General features: G+C 43.2%; 1 protein-coding gene across 1 annotated transcript in view; it reads left to right on the top strand.

Moving 5' to 3' along the window:
* Positions 1–254: 254 nt before the first annotated feature.
* LOC135197033 (evolutionarily conserved signaling intermediate in Toll pathway, mitochondrial-like) overlaps positions 255–20,640 on the top strand; it is a 48,488-nt gene continuing 28,102 nt past the window's right edge. The window contains exons 1-5 of the mRNA XM_064223940.1: positions 255–410; positions 1,803–1,972; positions 4,010–4,199; positions 12,034–12,166; positions 12,415–12,524. Of these exons, the coding sequence (XP_064080010.1) occupies positions 1,812–1,972; positions 4,010–4,199; positions 12,034–12,166; positions 12,415–12,524 (594 nt within the window). The 5' untranslated portion in view covers positions 255–410; positions 1,803–1,811. The remainder of the gene's footprint in view (positions 411–1,802; positions 1,973–4,009; positions 4,200–12,033; positions 12,167–12,414; positions 12,525–20,640) is intronic.

Below are 20,640 nucleotides of genomic sequence, written 5' to 3' on the forward strand. Positions count from 1 at the left end.
TTTCATTGATAATGGTTACAAGTTCGCGAACGGTTGCTCCTAAATGACTAGATTCTGTACTGAAATGACGAAGAAGAAGAAGATGGGATCATTGGATACGTTTCTTACGCTTTCCATATTTTAAGAGCTTTAAAGCGTATTCAATAGTAAACCAGCCATAAATACGATATGCAACCCTTTTATGAGTTTTAAGATATATATATTCAGTACCAATAGTTGATTTTAACGAAAAGTATTATGCAGTAGATACAATTAAATATATATAGAACAAGCCTCTTACCTAAGTATAGTGTTTTTGACAACTGTCCCAGGACGAATTCCCGGCGAAAAATTGTTACACAAAATGAGACGAACTTAGCGTATAAAAGTGAATTATCCATGACGCCCAATCCTCGTGGTGACAATATAAGGTACTTATTTGTGAAAACAATTGAAAGAAATGCTAATTGCAATATTAATATCTTTTTAAACTACCTAGTCCCCTGGTCAAGTTTACCTGGACCTACCTACCTAGCTAGGCTAGTACTAGTCTGCCAGACTACCTAGACGAGGTTTACAAACTTTACTTTATCCCTCTGTAGGAGTCACTCCAAATATAACATATAAATGGAGATTTTATTATGTAATTAGAGTTTAGGCTTTATTAATATTTAACACAAACCAGTCTATTGCATGTTGGACGTGAAAATAGCCTAACATTTTCCTGTATTTTTAAGTCTTCTCTGACATTCGTTTCTGTAGCAAGTGGAAGATTTTATAGGTAGATATCCTAGTGGACCCTATCTTTATGTCCTACAATTCAAGGGTCCACAGGGGGGGAAAGCTGGGCTTTTGGATGGGTAAAATCGCTGTAAAATAGCTACTAAGAGGGCCATAACCTGATTGGTAGGTAGGTCTTACCTAGGTATTACCTATGTCCTTATCCTGGTAAAATTACAACCTTTATTCCCTGTATAACATGCCAGCTCTTGTTGATGAATATAAAAACATAAAGGATGATAAATAATCATAAACATGAATAAAAACAAAAATTTCAAAAATGGTAAATTCTTGGTTGGCTATTGGCAAGAATCAGGCCTTAATAGTGGCCTTCAATTTTACCTTGATCCTTTATTTTCAATCATTCTTTAGTAAAAATAAATTTTCAAGTATTTTCTTGTCAGATCCTAGGAATTTAGGCCTTTTCAAGCAAATAACTAGGCTAGAGAGGTTTAGAAGATGACATACAAGTTTAATATATGTTTAAAATGGGAAACATTTTATAAATTTTCATGAATGTAAATGTATAGCCTAGGTTAGTTAGGCTTTCCAGATACGTAGCTATTACTATGATGCGGAAACAGTCACTTTTGTTTGCTTGCATAGACTACTTTTTCATATTGATTATGAAGTATTTCCCACTTAATGTAATACATTGCCATGTAACTATCTCTCTGTCAAATTACTAAGTGAACTGGTGAGGGGACAACATGCAGCTCTTGCTAACTTGACACCATTTAAAGGTTATTAGTTCACAACCTAGATACCCTAGAACATTTTTTTAAATACAGAAATTGGGTTTGCATAAAATGAATGAATGTGAAGGTTTTTATTTAATTGCTGTATATGTTATTGTGTAAAGTAATAAAAGTAAATATTTTTCCAAAAACTAAGAGCATTTACAGATTTATCAGTATTTGGACTGCCTAGGCTGTTTTGGGGTTTGTTATGAACTTTGAAAATTTGTTATGCTTTTCACTCATAAAAAAAATTTGTCTAAAATTTTGAAGTTGACCTTAATTCTGTCATTAATTTCATTTCAGTTATTTACTATGAATGCCATATCTTATGTATTGGCTGGGAGAATGAATCTTAGATTACTATTGCCCAGGGCAAAAAATGCAAGTGAATGTCTTCAAATATTTTCAAGTATAAATAAAGTAGTTTATCCTGTAAGAAGTATAGCATCCTCATCAGCACTGCAGGCATCAAGGTAAGAATACCTAGTTTTTTATTATAATGTTATGCCTTTTTTAATAAATTAATAAATATATCATATATTTTATATTTTTATTAATTATTCGATGTACTGTATAGGATTATAGTTAAAGGAAAATATTTATAATTTTTTGTAACCATTCTTGATTTTTGGTGACCTACTTTAAACCAAAATGATGCACAGAGTGCTGGGACATACTAATTTTTTTGTCATGAAATAATTTTGTAATTCTTTGCACTTGAACTCTCTTGTAATCTCTCAGTATTTTACATAAGTAAAGCACCATCACTTTTTGTATTTGTCATTCAGTTTGGTATGTATAAGTTAACTCTAGTTTGTTGAATTAGAAAGTTTATTTGCACGTCATGGACGGTGAATATTTGTTTTCATTGAGTTAACTAAATAACCCATTGCACATGGTCCTCTTTTACACTCACAGGCTTTGCTTCTAAAGGTGTGTCCACATGATCGAACAATGTCCGACGGACAAACATTGTTACCATATCATAGGCGAAGCAGGATGACGTCATAAGCATTGAAACGATGAAGGTAGATCTGGCAACAAACAGTGGTACCAGGTGAAGTTGCATACCGGTGTTTTTACTCTTCGCAAGGCAAAGACCGGCAGACAATTGTTAATTGGTAACAATGTTTGTCTGTCAGACATCGTTTGACCGTGTGGACGCTCCTTAAGTGTTTTTAACACATTACTGCTGTAGTATACCTGCTGTGTCAATATGACAGCAGTAGTAGTTAATTGTACAGTTGTATTGTGATCCTAATATGAGGTCCTTCACATTGCTTTGCATTTTTTGACTAAACATGGAATTAAATATATGTAGACTTTATTACACACAAAAATTTATACATTTTATATATAGCAGTAGGATGAATGAAATGAGCAAAGTATGCTGACTGCAAGGTGGAGGACACCTAAGGGATCAATTGAAAAATAAAAAGTAGAAAGCAGTACAGATGAGGTTAAGATAGCGCTGCAAAGAACTTTTATTACCATGGACAATGCTATGTGCAAGGCCAACTGTGAGTGATAGCCACTGTATGACAAGAGAGAGAAAAGAGGTGGCTAGATTACTGATTGAGCCAGTTCATAATGAAAAGAAACTACCTTTTCAGACTTTCATCTCCTGGGTCAGGGTAATATCAGTGGTATTGTGTACTCAAGAAATAACAGAGCCATAAGATGGCTGTGAATATATTGCACAAATCACTCACTCACTCTTTTGTTTCTGCAAGAACACAGAAATTATTACTTCATCAGCTGTTTCTCCAGAATGCCAGCTTTAGTGAGGGGAGAATTAGTCTGAAAATTATGAGATTGTAAACTAAAATTTAGAGAACAATGATGATTGCATGAGAAATGCTTCAATTAAAGATCATAGATCTAGATTAAATTACAAGGACAAGTAACAGCTTTGCCTCCAGTTAGAGGAAAACGAGTTGAAGAGCTCAGGCATCAATTACTCCCCACTTAAGTAGGTATACCTTTTTTATCTCGAGGAAAGTAACAAGTGTGAAATTTGTATGAACGCTAACAAGATAAAAGATTATTTCTCTGTATCTTAGATACAAACTATAATTTATCTGGAGTCCCTATCTTTAGTCTATTTAGGTGGGTATGTTTACAACTCTGTTCTTCAGACCCAAGTAGTGAGAGTTTTGGTAGGTGAGAAACTTGTTCCCATTCCTAAACATGTTTTCAACTGCTGCTCAGCAGTCTTTCAGCCCAGAGCAAGTTATGGCAAGAGTACGTATAATTACAAAACAATAAAATTTGCTTTCATGCACTGAATCCCTATTACAAGCAGTCCCCAGATTACGGCGGGGGTTCCGTTCCCAGCAGGGTGCTATAATAAAAATTGCCTTAACCTGAATCATCATAATTATAATGGGAATAAATAGCAACAGCGCTTTGTCTGGAACGACTTAACCCAAACCTGATGTAACACGGGGACTGCCTTTATTGTTTTTTCATTAACAATAATTTATTATTTTATATTTATGATTTTCCAGGGAGAAGAGGGATCCTGATACACGTTTGTCAATACAGGGATATTTTAACTCCAATAACCGAAACAAAGAATCTTTCAAAGCAGCATGTGAAGTCTTTAAAGTAAAGGAAAGACATCTCAGGGGTCATGTGGAATTTATTTATGCAGCACTCAAACATATGGAAGAATTTGGTGTACATAAGGACTTAGAGGTATAGTAATTGTCATTTAATGTTGAGTGTAGTGTGAAAGTTCTTACCATTTGGCACATAAATGTAAGAGTTTTTTTTTTTGTCAGAACAAATTTGGATTTTTATGATAATCTGGAAATTTGAGTCGTAGTGCCTAGTTCATAATTTGCAAATGTTAGTACTAATTGATGTGTGCAAATCTTTGTGGAGGTTATCATATTAGCACCCTTCACACCAATTCATAAGTACCTTAGATAATATATGATTTGCGTGAAGTTTGGTCTAAGTAAAGTGCGTGTTAGTGGATTCCTTTTATTTTGCAGTGACTAAACAATCTTTTGGAAATAGGCAGGTTAATTTTGCAGGAAATCGAGATGAAAATAAAATCTTAATTCTTAAGGCTTACTAGTGTATGAAAGACTGATCAAGGATTGCAAAATTCCCACATTCCTACCATCCAGCAACCATTATTGTTACATCTTAATACAACTGTGGAGCTTTCTCCCAGTTCCACTATTAGATCACTGTAAATCATCCCATTTATTGTTGTGATTTCTTTTATCTTGCTCTCCGACCACTCTACCCCTTCATTTTGCTGTTGTAAGGGCTGAAGGGCTGAAAATGACCCCTCTTTTATTTTTACTTTCTTAATTATTGAATAGCTGAAAGTAACCCAGTGCATGGCTATAGTCAAAGTTTCATGATTCACTCATAAATGGGTAGTAAACCCGGATCCAACTAGGCGCTAGAAATGATCCTATTGTTAAGACCAAGGGTTTGTTTACGTATGAACAAAGGGGTTTTTCAAAAATACCTGAGGTAAGAAAAAGGGCCTTGTGCACCAATGGTAACTGAATGTGTTAGAAATAAGTAAGTTAAAGATTGAAAATGAGAGTACAGAAAAGACAAACAAAAACAAGGAGTTTTCATACATTCAACTTACCTGTCAGATATATACATAGCTATTGACTCCGTCGTCCCCGACAGAAATTCAAATTTCGCGGCACTCGGACTTGGACTTGTTTTTGGAATTCGTGAATATGTCTGACTCTAGTGATAGTTTCAGAGTGTGTGTGAATGAGGGCTGTAAGGTGAGGATTCCGAAAGCTTCGGTAGATCCTCACACTACATGCAGTGGTTGTAGAATGGTTGAATGCTTGATTGAGAATACGTGTAACGAGTGTGAGAAACAGTGCGCAAGAGTGGAAGAATCTAACTTCTTACTTGAAGAAGTTAGAGAAAGATAGAGAGAGGAAAGCGGCTTACAAAACCCGCAGAATGTCTACATCTCGTGATTTACTGTCTAGTTCTGTAGCCTCTTCCTCTGATAATCATGCCCATTCTGTTTCAGCCCGTTCACAAATTGCTAATCCCTCTAGTTCTGCTTCGGAAATAGCGGAACTCAGAGCTTCCCTTCAGAAAATGCAGGAAAAAATGGCAGCATTGGAAGGTAAGGAAAGTGAATGTGGTTTCGCTAGTGATATTAGTGTCCCCAGTGTAGTGGAGGGGGCGTCTGGTCGTCTCTGCGACGCTCCCAGGCCTAGACCTCTTCCAAGCTCCCTGGCCCGGAGGAGAAGGAAAGTCGAAAGCCGTACGGGGGTTGTGGAGAATCCCCAACGATCAGGCGTCCCTTCGGTAGAATCTATCATATCACAAACTGCCAAGGACCGCTATAGGAAAAGCGTCCTTCGAGAGTGCTTTTCGTCTTCTAGTTCGTCCTCTCCGAGAAGAGGATGGAAGGAGTCGAAACTTTCCCGTCCGCTGAAGAGGAGTATGAAAGAACATGAGCTCAATTCTAGCCCCAAGCGCTTCTCTGAAGAAGATGCGCCTTCGGTAATAAAGAAGGCTAGAAAACAATCGGACTCTGGGTCTGGAGGAGATCCTAGAGCGCCTTCCAGATCTCCCTCTCCTGATTCGAAAGATTCCTCAACCAGGAAAATTTTAATGAATGTGCAGGAACAATTAGCCTCGTTGGTAGGAGTTCTTTATAAGGAGCCTACTCGTAAGAAGGATGATAGGCTTCCTATTAAGAGATCTAAATACCGATCCCCTGTCACGCGCAACGAGCCTTCCGGGGGAGGTGTCGCACAGGCGACCATCTCCGGCAGGAACGGTGCGTTAGACAGGAGAGAAGTAAGAAAGGAAGTTACTCCTGTCAAGCGTTTGGCGCCAGCCAGGAGCCAGGCTCCGAGTAGGCGCAAAGAGCCAGAATATTCCGTACAACGTTCAAGATCTTCAACCAAGCGCCAAGAGTTAACTGAAGAAGAAGATCCTGTTAGGAGTAGAGCGCTTGTTAAACGGAAAGCGCCTACCATGATCAATACTCCTGCTAAACACCATACGCATTCCAAAGATCAGGAGTATTTGGAGCGACATACTCCTGCCAGGCGCCAGGAGTCTTCGGACCTCGATACTCCTCCCAGGCGCCAGGAGTATTCTGAACTTAATACTCCTCCCAGGCGCCAGGAGTATTCGGAACTTTATACTCCTCCCAGGCGCCAGGAGTATTCTGAATTTAATACTCCTCCCAGGCGCCAGGAGTATTCAGAACAAGATGCGCCTACCAGACGCCAGGAGTATTCGAAGCGCGTTGCGCCTGCCAAGCACCAGGAGTATTCCAAACACGTTACTCCTTCCAGGCGAGATACTCCTGCCGTACGCCAGGTGCATTCCCTGCATGAAGAGCCTGACATCCGACAGGAGTCATCCAAGCGTCAATCTTTTAGCAAAGAGAGAGTAAACTCTTAGTACCCTCTCCAATTAGAAGTGCTTCTTCGGAAAGGAAGAGAGTAAGGGAAGAAACAGGAAAGAAGGGAGCCTTCTCCTTCCGAGCCTATGAACCCAGAAGATGCCTCGGAGGATGAAATGAAGGAAGGATTTTCTAATTACAAAGTTCTTTCGTCCCTTCTTTTGGAAGAATATGGAGATTCTTTAACGCCAGCCGCTCCTCCTTCTCCACGCTCTCTGTTTTCGAGCACGAAAACGCACAAGTCTTCCTCTTTCCTAAAAATGAAGCCTGCTATATCTATGAGGAGGGCGCTACAATCTCTTGACTCCTGGTTCAAGAAGAAGAAGGAGTTAGGAAGGACAGTCTTTTGTATGCCTCCTGCTAAACTTACGGGGAGGAGAGGAATTTGGTACAAAACGGGAGAGAATATGGGATTGTCTCTGTCCGTTTCGGCTGAGTCAGACTTCTTGAGTTTAGTAGACTCATCGAGAAGACACGCTTTGAATTCAGCAAAAGTAACATGGGGTGGGGTCTTTTCGGAAACGGACCACCTCCTCAAGGGACTTTTTCACACATTTAGAAGTTTTTAACTTCCTAGATTGGTCCCTTGGGGTTCTTGCCAAGAAGTCTCATGAAAAGGAACAACTGGACCCAGAAACCCTAAATAGCATCCTCACAATGCATTGATAAGGCTGTTCAGGATGGATCGGCTGAAGTATGCTCCCTCTTTGGTGCAGGAGTTTTAAAGAAGAGGGCGGTTCACAGTGCTTTCCTCACGAAGGCCGTCTCTCCTTCGCAAAGGTCCGCCTTATTGTTTGCGCCTCTCTCAGAACATCTTTTTCCCTCGCAGTTGGTGAAGGATATTGCCCATTCACTGACTGAAAAGGCCACCCAGGATCTCCTTAGACAATCCTCAAGGAAAATAGACCTGTGGCCAGTGAGGAAAAGAAAGTGGCTCGTCCAGCTCAGCAGCAGCCCTTTCGAGGAGGCCTTCCAGCTAGATCTATCGCCAGAAGGAAGTCAACCGAGAAAAGGGACAGGTCTTCCTTCCGTCCCTTTAAGAAGGGAAAGTGAGAAATCTATCCTCCAAACACCTGTAGGAGCCAGGTTACATTTCTTTGCGAAAGCCTGGGAAGACATAGGGTCGAATCCTTGGATGATGTCAATCATCAAGAAGGGTTATTACATCCCATTAAAGGACAGTCCTCCCTTGACAACATCACCGAGGGAACTGTCCTCCAGATACAAGGACCCTGTTCTGATGGATACTCTTCGTCAGATGGTGGTACAGATGTGGGACAAAAGAGCAATAGAGCTGGTGCTGGATCGCAGCTCCCCGGGGTTTTACAATCGCTTGTTTCTTGTAGCAAAAGCCTCGGGGGATGGAGACCGGTACTGGATGTAGGCGCTGAACAAATTCGTAAAACAACAGAAGTTCAGCATGGAAACGTCTGCTTCAGTCCTTGCAGCACTGCGTCAAGGAGATTGGATGGCGTCCCTAGACCTTCAGGACGCATATTTCCACATCCCGATCCACCATTCGTCGAGGAAGTACCTTCGATTTATGTTCGAGGGAAGAATCTATCAGTTCAGGGCCCTGTGTTTCGGCCTTTCCATGGCTCCTCAAGTCTTTATGGACGTGATGAAAAATGTATCAAGACACTTACATTTGAAAGGGATAAACGTCTCCCTGTACCTGGACGACTGGCTCATCAGAGCCAGGTCTCAAAAGCAGTGTTTGGAGGATCTGTCAACAACACTGGAATTGACAAAATCATTGGGATTAATCGTGAACCTCGAGAAGTCTCAGATGATCCCCAGCCAGAACGTGGTTTATCTGGGGATTCAGATGGATTCTCGGGGTTTTCGAGTTTTTCCCTCTCAAGAGAGAATAAGGAAAGGCTGTGCCACGGTATCGAACTTCTTAGGGAAAGAGCGCACTTCAGCGAGGGAATGGCTGAGCCTTCTGGGGACCCTTTCCTCGCTCGAACAGTTTCTTTTTCCCCTAGGAAGACTTACATCTTCGTCCAAGCTTCAGTTCTTCCTGAGAAGAAGTTGGAGTTGGAAGACAGGACAGCTCTCGGACACGTTTCCAATCTCGGAGGAAATAAAAAATCATTTAAAGTGGTGGTTGATTCCCTTAAAAGAAAACAAAGGAGTATCCCTGCAAGTACGGAACTCAAGCCTGACATTGTTCACAGACGCATCGGAGTCGGGCTGGGGTGCAACATTGGGATCCAAAGAAGTGTCAGGCACCTGGTCGGCAGAACAGGTGTCATGGCACATAAATTGCAAGGAGCTTTTAGCAATTCACCTTGCGCTAAAGAGCTTCGAACACATAGTCAGAGGCAAGGTCGTACAGATAAACTCAGACAATACGACCGCTCTGGCTTATGTCAAGAAACAAGGAGGGACTCACTCTTTCGCTCTGTACGAGCTGGCAAGAGATCTGTTGATTTGGGCGAACCAAAGGAAGGTAATTTCTTCTAACGAGGTTTGTCCAAGGGCGGGGAGAGGAATGTGAGAGGCGGACAGACTGATCAGGAGGTTCCAGGTCCTTCCCACAGAATGGACACTCCACTCAGAAGTCTGTCAGAGCCTTTGGTATCTTTGGGGGAAGCCTCAAATAGATCTTTTCGCCACATTCCTCTCCAAAAGGATAGACACATTTTGTGCCCTAGTGGAAGATCCCAGGGCTTATGACAACAGACGCCTTTCTCCTGGACTGGTCAGGGCTAGATGTTTACGCTTTTCCCCGTTCAAGATACTGGGGGAAGTAGTCAGAAAATTCGTGGCATCCGAAGGAACCAAAATGACTCTGATTGCTCCGTATTGGCCATCTCAGATTTGGTTCACAGAGGTGATGGAGTGGACAGTGGACTTCCCCAGATCTCTTCCAAACAGAATAGATCTGCTCAAACAACCCCACTTCGAGAGGTACCATCAAAACCTACCCGCTCTTGCTCTGACTGCCTTTCGACTATCGAAAGACTTGTCAGAGCGAGAGGGTTTTCTCGCCAGGCAGCAAGCGCAATTGCTCGAGCCCGCAGATCATCTACTAGGCGAGTGTACCAATCGAAGTGGGAGGTTTTCAGAAGCTGGTGCAGGTCGAAGAAGCTGTCCTCTTCCAGTACCTCTGTGACCGAAATTGCGGATTTCCTTCTGTTTCTTAGAGAAAAGTCGCATCTCTCTGTACCGACTATTAAGGGGTACAGGAGTATGCTTTCAGCAGTCTTTAGAAACAAGGGATTAGATCTAACGAATGATAAGGATTTGCACGACCTCATTCGTTCCTTCGAAACATCAAAGTCAGTGGAACCTAAGGTTCCAAGCTGGAACTTAGATGTGGTTCTTAACTTTCTATCCTCCGAAGAATTCGAACCACCACACACTGCTTCATTTCGTAATATCACTAGAAAGTGTTTGTTTCTGATGTCTCTTGCAACGGCAAAAAGAGTCAGCGAGTTGCACGCCCTTGAATCATGAGTCGGCTTCAAAGGAGACTCTGCAATTTGTTCATTCCAGTCTCTCTTTCTTGCCAAAAATGAAAACCCTTCGAATCCCTGGCCCAGGAGCTTCGAGTAAAAAGGACTACTAGTTTGGTGGGCACAGAGAGGCAGAAAGATCCTTTGCCCAGTTAGAGCTCTTAAATTCTATCTGGACAGAGAAGCAGTTAGGGGGGTTCGCAAAAAGGTCTTTGGTGCTCAGTAAAAGATCCCAAGAGAGCAATGTCCAAGAACGCCTAGCCTTCTTGTTAGAAGTGTTATTACGGAAGCTCATAAGAATGTCCAGATGATTTAATCTTTAAGATGAGAGCCCACAAAAAGTTAGGGCAATCGCAACCTCTATTGCGTTCCAAAGAAATATGTCACTTAAAAACATTTTGGATGCAACTTATTGGAGTTGCAAAACTCCTGTGTTTGCTTCTTCATTATTTAAAAGATGTGCAAGTTACGTATGAGAAATGTTTTTTCTCTAGGTCCGTTTTGTGTCAGCACAGACGGTTCTGGGTAAGGGAGCTAGCACCGATCCTTAATAATGTATGTAACCCTCTTGTTGGATGTGTTCTTGAGTTTCCTGTGCATGGAAGTGTCAGGTGTCGCACAGGCGACCTTCACTTCTCTTCACTAGGAGAGATCGTAGTTGGACAGCTGACTTTTAGAGGGGTACAAAATTTTTTTTTTTTTTACTATTGTATGTGTGGTTATTGAGTTTGTGGTTGTTTTCTAAGAGTTTGGGGATAGCTCTTGGCAATCTTAGAACTAACACGGGTGTTAGGTTCGGGTGATCGGGATCGGTTGTGTGCTCCTTAAATAAAGGCGTGTTGTCATATAAGCGGATGTGCTCCCATTGACAAATGCCAGTTAGGTTCTGTCGAGTAAGTGGATGATACCCCATCGACAGACCCACAAGAACTCTTGGCCACAGATCACTATCTCGCTAAGGCTCTTGAGGTGAAGCAGACTCCTAGACAGCAGTCACGAAGTCTTCCACCTGATAAGGTAGGAACCAAGGTCTATAAATACCTACAACATATGTTGTTTACCTGTCTAGTCAGTAGTTAGCTGTCTCTTGCCCTCCACCAAAGGGTGTCAATCAGCTATGTATATATCTGACAGGTAAGTTGAATGTATGAAAATGATATTGTTATGATACAATAGTTTCATACATACTTACCTGGCAGATATATACAATTGAAGACCCACCCAGCCTCCCCGCAGGACAGGTGGAAGAGAGAATCTGATTAGAAAAACGGGAATGGTTCCTAGTCCTGCCACCCAGAGCAGGGCGGTAGATCACCTGACCTACCTGTAGCGAGTGCCGCGAAATTTGAATTTCTGTCGGGGACGACGGAGTCGATAGCTATGTATATATCTGCCAGGTAAGTATATATGAAACTTTATTGTATCATAACAATATCATTTTTCTTTTTTTGCCTTTTACTACACCCTGCAAAATGCCTTTTTGGATGTTCAGAGCTATAACATACTTGCTACATTCCTGAGAGGTTGATAAGATACTAATGAGCTTGGATAAAAGACAGTCTATTAGTCTGTATGTATTGTTTTATATGGTTTCAGAATACTTGTAAAGCCTCTATCTAAGATTTACCTTTTTAACTTTCAGTTATACAAAGAGTTACTTGACCTGTTGCCAAAAGGAAAGATGATCCCCCAGAATTTTTTCCAGGCAGAGTTCATGCATTACCCAAGACAGCAGCAGTGTGCCATTGATCTTCTTGAGCAAATGGAATCAAATGGTGAGATGTTTTGAATGTTATTAATTCAAATTTGAATACGTAGCATTTTACATTCCCAGTTATATGAATGAGACATTGACCCAAAAACTATTTTTTTGTCTCACAAGCACTTATTTTTCTTTTAAAAGTAGCACCTAACCACTTGTAGAAAGTTTTTGGAATGATTTATATTTTCCCTCTTGTATATGTATATTAATTTTATTTTGTCTGTGATGTATTGTTTACTAATCCTGTATCTTACTTTGCAGGTGTGATGCCGGATAGCGAAGTAGAAATGATGCTGAAGAACGCTTTTGGGAAAAACAGTCATCCTGTGAAAAAATTTGGCAGAATGATGTATTGGATGCCTAAGTTTAAGGTGGGAAATCAGTTAAATATTTTATATTTTTAGTTTTAGAAATTGAAAACCACAATATTTTTAGAATCTACTTAGGCAGGCCCAAAGGATTTTGTCTTCATGAAAATTTGAGTTTGGCAGAGTTATAGAAGTTGGATAGCTATGTGGAAAATAAACAAGAGGGAATATTAAATTAAAGAATGCTGACAGTAATACAATTAGCTGGGCATTGAAGCAGTCCAGCAAAGGTCTTTCATAATGCTCATAGCATGCTTTGCAAGGCACCTAAGGTAGTCTTTTCCCTGACAGGCCTTTTTGGAAGTAAATGTGGAAGCTACTTCAGTTTAGGCTTCATCAAAACCTAATTTTAATAGTTTGCATTGCCTGGAATATCTTGCTGTCAAGTTTTGTTTTTCTGTTAAATTTAGAGGTCAAGGAACAGGCAACCTAATATTAACCTTGTTACCCTAAAAAAATCAGTACAGGTATCAGTTTCCTAGCCCTTAGATTTTAATTCAGGACTATAGTGAGTATGAAGATGTTCTGCAGTTATTGTAATTTCTATTGCTTAAAATATTATTTGAAGAAAAAATCTTCCCATAACTATCGATATCTTTTAAGACATACTATTTTAATAAGTACAAATATTTAATAAATGAAATATAACTAGTCATATTAATAAACATTACCTTAATATAATTTATCTAGCCCTAAATCCCCAAAAACCGCACCAAAATTTACCACATTGGCAACCCTGTTACCTCCTATTCTGTCTGCTATAGTTGGCAACGCTGCCGTTGACGGTTACAAAACCTTCCCTGAAAATCAGTTGTTAACGAGCGCCCGTGTTGTTTACATCACGGCCGCTCTTTATAAATTTCCTAAACCTTTTTGTGCCTTTAAGGCACTCATCCTTCAGGGAAAGAGTTGTCAATACCCGATCCTCCCTCTTGGCGCCAGACATTCGTGAGAGAGCAGGTGTCGTTGTAGTGCTTGATAAAGTCATCGGGGTGCAGCCTTGCTGTCCTCATTTTGTCTGACTGGTCACCTGGTTGGGCACCTGACTTTAGTACAGACTGACTGACTATACACTTACTCCTTGTCCTTTACTACCGCAGTTCTGCGGCATTATGGTAGGAGACTTGGAGTTCTTAGTGTCTTAGACCTCGGGTTGAATTTTTAACTGCCTATGATATATACATTTCTTTGATTGTTTTATGTCCTATTCTGTCCGAAGGGGAAATTGTACTCAGATTCCCTCCTCCTTTTCAATGTGGTTAATCGGGCTAGATAAATTATATTAAGGTAATGTTTATTAATATGGAATTTTTATTCTAAAATTAATATTGATAATACTTACCTGTATAATTTATCTAGTCTCACCCATCCTACCCCACGATCTGCCTATCACAACTGATTTTCAGGGAAGGTTTTGTAACTGTCAACGGCAGCGTTGCCAACTATAGCGGACAGAATAGGAGGTAACAGGGTTGCCAATGTGGTAAATTTTGGTGCTGTTTTTGGGGATTTAGGGCTAGATAAATTATACAGGTAAGTATTATTAATATTAATTTTAGAATAAAAATTCCATACTCACAGTTTGAAGCAACAGAACAAGTGGCTATACTTCCCTAAGACTCTTTGTCAACTCAGATAATTTTTTTGTTTATACCACACTACTTTGTTGTTCTTTCGAACCCTGAATTGTACCGCAGATGAATTTGCATGAATGAGTGAAAATTGGAGCAAGTCCTACTGTAATTAAAATACATAGGTAAATGGAAATGGATCATAAGGGACAGGAGAAAAGTAAAAGTAAAAGCAGTGCAGTTGGTTCCAGAAGGACATTGCAAGATCATTTTGTACATGAACTTCCCTGCCAGATATATACTTAGCTATAGTCTCCGACGTTCCGACAGAATTTCAAATCTCGCGGCACACGCGACAGGTAGGTCAGGTGGGTCTACCTTACCCGCCGCTGGGGGGCGGGCGTATGAACCAATCTATCTCTCCAGCAGATTTTTTTCTGTCGCTGAAGCGATAACAACTGTTGTCGTTTCTTCCGATATATTCTTCATTTCTCGCTTGCCTGGAGATTGATTTGAACATTTTGGTGACGTATTCGCTCTATGTTGGCTTGGCATACGCTGATTGTGGACCGTTATTGACTTTGCACTGGATTTTCCTGTAGAATGTCTGATTTTGATTCTGTTTCCAAAACTCCGGTTTTGTTTAGAGTATGTGTGACCGATGGATGTAAGGTGAGGTTACCGAAAGCTGCGGTGGACCCTCACACTTTCTGTGTTAAATGTAGGGGGAATGAATGTTCGTTTAGTAACCCGTGTCAAGAGTGTGAGGTTTTGAACGAAGATGAATATAAGGCTCTTTCTTCTTATATTAGGAAACTTGAAAGGGATAGGGTACGTAAAGCTTCTTCAAGGAGCTCGAGCAGGTCGAGAATGAGTGAGAATGAAACTAACATTAATGTAGTTTTAGAACCTTCCTCCCAGGTCTCAGCTCCTGCTCCCCGCACCGAAGCCGTAGATTCGTCTTCGGAGGCGGCGGCCTCAAAAAGCTTCCTTGTGTTCTAAGGAAGACAAGAATCTTCGTACTGAGCAAGGTAAGAGTGTCAGTGATGATAAGTGCAGTGTACCCAGTGGATGTGGAGGGTGCGTCTGACCGGCTCCTTAGTGCCTCCAGGCCTAGACCTCTTCCAGACTCCCAGTTTCCAGTGGAGGAGGAAAGTCGAAAGCCGCAGGAGGGCTAGGGAGAGCCCCCACGGTCAGGCGTCCCCTCGGCAGATCTGAAGTTCGCTCCCAGGCTGCCTTGGATCGTAAGAAGAAGAATATTCTTCGCCAGTGTTTTTCGTCATCCTCTTCTCCTTCGCCGAAGCGTGGGTGGAGCTCTAAGGAGGCGTCACGCCCGTTGAAGAGGGCTGCGGAGGCTCCCTTCAGTACGTTAGCGATCCAGCCCAGAAGACTTTTCTGATGTAGCTTCCTTGCAAGCAAAGAAGCCTAGGAGATCAGGTGATCGCCCTCCTTCTCCCGCGCCTCGCGCTGAGCTTGCTTCGGAAGAAGATCCTGGGGACTCTCCTTCTCGAGTACTAGCGGGCCTACAAGCTCAGATCACAGCCTTGGCGGACTCCTTGGCATCGAGATCGCGTAGAAGGAAGGATTTGTCTCTCCCGATCAAGAGATCGAGACGCGTTTCGTCGGAAGAGCGCTCTCCTTGTAATCGGCGTTCTCCTTCTTTTAAGGATTCTTCTACTCATCGTAACATTTCACGAGAGGAACACCACGCCCGCTCGGAGGTGTCGAGACGCCATTCGACGGATAGGCGCTCCTTGGACTATGAAGATATTTCCTCAAATCGGATTCCTGCCTCGGGTAGACGCTCAGCCCCTTCTGTTTCTCCTTCTTCTAGAGTTCGTGCAAGAAGAGAGAGTCGCTCAGGTCATAGAAGACTTGGTTCGTCGTCTCCGTCTCTTCTTTATTCTCCTCGTCTTCTCAGAGAACCTAGGGAATGCCCTTCTGAAAGTAGGCGCACTTCTCCTTCCGACTACTGTAGTCGGGCGTCGGATAACGTGACTGGTAGGCGCTCATCGCACGGAGTTCGCTCCTCCCCTGTAAGACATCAAGAGTCTAGTAGGAGCCCTGCTCCTGGTAAGCGTCATTCGTTTAGTAGCTGTTCTCCTGGAGAAAGACACCTCGATTCTCGTTTGCTTCGTTCTCCTAGTAGGCGCTCTTCGTTCTCGAGACTCCCTACTCCTGATCGGTCTCTCTTGCTAGAAGTCAAGAACGCCTCAAGCGCCCTGATTTCTGTTAGGCGCTCGGAGCCTTACAGACGTTCTCCCCTTGGTAAGGACCAAGATCTCGCAGAACGCCCTGTTTCGTTTAAGCGCTCGGAGCGTAGCAAGCCGCTCTCCGCTTCGTAGGCATCAAGAGCCTCTAAAGCGCCCTGCTCCTGAAGGCGCCCTATTTTAGCAACGTTTCGCCGCTTGGGTAGGCGCCAGGATTCACTAAGCGCCCTGTGACAGATAGGCGCTCGGCGCCTAATAGCCGCTCTCCTCACGATCGGCGACAGGATCTTAGCAGGCGCTCTCCCTCTCGTAGTTTCCCTAGGGATAGACGTGGTCTTTCTAGAGAATGCGAGTTTAGACAAGAATTTTCGGATAAGCGTCCTTCTTTTACAACTCGTCGTTCTCCCGTACGCCTTTCTACTTTGGAATCTTCTCCTCATTCAAGACGTTTGTCTCCTTCATCGCACTGTACCCAGCTAGGAAATCATCTAAGGATTCTCATAAGGATCCTCATCCCCGTTCTCCTCCTCAAGAAGACCAGGAAGCCTCTGAGGAAGAAACTAATACATCGGCAACAGTTCTTCGTACAAGAAGCTCACAGAACTTCTCCTTCAGGAGTTCGGAGAGTCTTTGAGCCCTACTGCTCCTCCTTCTCCACACTCGTTGTTCTCCACAGCGAAAGCAACGAAAGGATCTTCGTGTGTGAGAATGAAGCCGACTCTTTCTATGAAGAAAGCGCTCAAGAGTTTCGGTTCATGGATGCGTACTAAAGAGGAAGCGGGGAAACAATGTTTGCCTTCCCTCCGTCGAAGCTTTCAGGAAGGGACAGGATTTTGGTATGAGACAGGAGAACCCTTGGGACTGGGCCTTCCGTCTTCAGCTGACGCAGATTTTCGGCACATAGTAGACGCCACTAGAAGATCAGCTTTGAATTCGGTCCAGAACAACGTGGGCAATGAATGAAATGGATACATTCTAAAAGGCATTTTTAGAGTCTTGGAAGTTTTCAACTTTCTCGATTGGTCCCTCGATATCCTAGCCAAGAAAACTCAAGGACCGGACACGTTTTCTCCGGAGGATTTGAATTGTGTCTTATCCTGTATGGATAAATCGGTGAGAGATGGGGCCAGCGAAATAGCTTCACTGTTTGGAGCAGGGGTCTTGAAGAAAAGATCAGTATTTTGCTCATTTTTAACAAAGTCGGTCTCACATGCTCAGAGATCGTTCTTTGCTTTTTGCCCCTCTCTCTACACAGCTGTTTCCTAAACACCTGGTTCAAGACATTTCGAAGGCTCTCTCTGCCAAGCTACGCAGGACCTTCTAGCACAGTCTGCAAGGAAGCCGCGCCCTACCTTCCAGACTAAGACAAAGAAAGCTAAGCCGAACCTCTCAGGAACCCTTTCGAGGGGCATCTACCTCTAGATCCTCTTCGTTCAGAGGTCGGAAACCAAACAGAAGAGGGAGGACTTTTACGAAATCAATCAAACCTCCCAGTAAGACTCAAGTCCTTCAGACAACTGTAGGCGCCAGGCTTTTACAGTTTGCAGAAGTCTGGCCCAGAAAGACGCAGATGCCTGGACCCTGTCAATTTTGAGGAAGGGCTATCTAATCCCGTTCTCTTCGAGGCCTCCCTTGGACGAATACCCCGAGGGAGTTGACGGCCAGATACAGGGACCCCATCATGAATCAAGCCCTCCGACTAGCGGTAGACCAGATGCTGGAAAAGGAGGCGATCGAACTAGTGGCAGATCATCTTTCGGCAGGCTTTTACAACCGCCTGTTCCTAGTTCCGAAATCCTCAGGGGGATGGAGACCGGTGTTGGATGTAAGCGCCCTGAACTTCTTCGTCGAAAAGAAGAAGTTCACGATGGAGACCACTGCCTCGGTGTTAGCAGCACTCCGTCCAGGGGACTGGATGGTGTCCTTGGACTTACAGGACGCTTACTTCCACGTACCAATCCATCCTTCCTCGAGGAAGTTTCTAAGATTCATGATGGGGGGAAGAATCTTCCAATTCAGGGCCCTGTGTTTTGGCCTCTCCACGGCCCCCATCATGAGGAATGTGGCACAATGGCTTCACCTGGAAGGGGTGAGGATTTCGCTCTATCTCGACGATTGGCTTATAAGGGCCAATTCCAGAGATCGTTGTCTGAAGGACTTGAAGAAAACCCTGGATTTGACTTATTCCTTAGGACTTCTGGTCAATCTGCAGAAGTCAAGTCTGATTCCCGCTCAAGAGTGCGTTTATCTGGGGATCCAGATGAACTCTCTGAGTTTTCGGGCTTTTCCGTCACAGGAGAGGATAGCCCGGGGACTCGAAAAAGTAACAACCTTCTTAGGGAAAGAAGTATGCACAGTGAGGGAGTGGATGAGTCTTGCTGGGGACGCTCTCCTCAATGGAGCAATTTGGTTTCCCTAGGAAGGTTGCACCTGAGACCGCTCCAATTCTTTCTTCATCGAATTGGAGTCGTCCTTCTCAGGATTTGAAGTTCTCCCTGTCAATTACTCTTCAAATCAAGAAGGAGTTAGCATGGTGGGCGGATACCGACAAGTTCTCGCAGGGACTGCCTCTTCAATCCCAGAAACCCAGCCTGGTGTTGTTCTCCGATGCGTCGGAAACAGGTTGGTGGGCGACTCTGGGAACCAAGGAGGTGTCAGGAACCTGGATTGGGGGGACCAGTCTTCCTGGCACATCAACAGGAAAGAACTAATAGCCGTGTGGCTTGCTCTGAAGGAGTTCGAGTCAGATGTGACAGGAGCAGTTGTGCAAATAAACTCGGACAAACACCACGGCTCTGGCATACATCAGGAAACAGGGGGGGGACGCATTCCTTCTTTCTCTGTACGAAACAGCAAGAGATCTTCTTCTGTGGACAGAAGAAAGGGGGATAAAACTTCTCACCAGATTCGTACAGGGAGAAAGGAATGTAAGGGCAGATCTCCTCAGCAGGAAAGATCAGGTCCTTCCCACAGAGTGGACTCTGCACCAAGATGTTTGCCAGAGCCTTTGGAAGTTGTGGGGCAGGCCTCTATTAGACCTGTTTGCAACTGCAAAGAACAAAAGACTGGATCTGTATTGCTCTCCATCTCGGATCCAGGAGCAATAGGGATAGACGCTCTCCTACTCGATTGGAAAGGACTCGATGTATAAGCGTTTCCCCCCTTCAAGATTCTGGGGTTGACTTTAAAAAAGTTCGCAGAGTCAGATTCCGCGAGGATGACTTGATAGCTCCCTTTGGCCAGCACAAGATTGGTTCACAGAGGTGCTGGAATGGCTAGTGGATTTTCCAAGATCGCTTCCTCTAAGGAGCGATCTACTCAGACAGCCCCACTTCGACAGGTACCACAAAAAACCTCCCCGCTCTCAGTCTGACTGGCTTCAGACTGTCCAGAAACTGGTCAGAGCGAAAGGCTTTTCGTCAGCAGCTGCTAAGGCAATCGCTAGAGCGAGAAGGTCTTCCACATTACGAGATGTACCAATCGAAGTGGGATGTCTTCAGAAGATGGTGCAAGAGGAATAACGTTTCCTCTTCCAGTACCTCTGTGAATCAAATTGCAGACTTCTTTTTATCTTAAGACAAGAATGTGGCTTAGTCGTTTCGACGATTAAAGGCTATCGTAGTATGTTGGCGAATGTCTTCAGGCACAGGGGCCTCAACTTATCGGAAGATAAGGACCTACAGGACCTTATTAGGTCGTTTAATACAACGAAAATGCAGTATCCTAAGACACCTAGCTGGAATTTGGATGTAGTCCTTCAATTCCTTGGGTCCTCTAGGTTTGAAACCCCCTAATTCAGCCTCATTCAGAGACCTTACCAGGAAGACTCTGTTTTTGATGGCTCTAGCTTCCGCCAGAAGAGTGAGTGAGCTTCAGGCGATTGATGGTAATGTGGGTTTTTAAGGAGGACTCTCTCATTTGCTCTTTCCTTCCTGGTTTTCTTGCAAAGAATGAGAAACCCATCAAGTCCATAGGCCCCAAGAACTTCGAGATTCGTGGGTTATCTTCTTTGGTAGGAGAAGAACCCGAGAGAACTCTTTGCCCAGTGAGAATGGTGAAATACTACCTTAGAAGAAAAGAGCAATGAAAGCCAACCGAGAGGTCCTGTGGTGTTCAGTAAAAGAGCCTACTCGTCCATGTCGAAGAAAAGCATTGTCCTTCTTCTTGAGAAGCCTCATCAAAGAAGCACACGGATCCTGCAGAGAAGAACATCTTAGGCTTCTTAAAGTGAAAGCACACGAAGTAAGAGCCATAGCAACTTCTCTTGCTTTCAACAAGAATATGTCCGTGCGAAATCTGATGGAGACAACATTCTGGAGATGTCAGTCAGTGTTCGCG

Source organism: Macrobrachium nipponense, chromosome 18, assembly GCF_015104395.2.
Source record: "Macrobrachium nipponense isolate FS-2020 chromosome 18, ASM1510439v2, whole genome shotgun sequence".
NCBI classification, from domain to species: Eukaryota; Metazoa; Arthropoda; class Malacostraca; order Decapoda; family Palaemonidae; genus Macrobrachium; species Macrobrachium nipponense.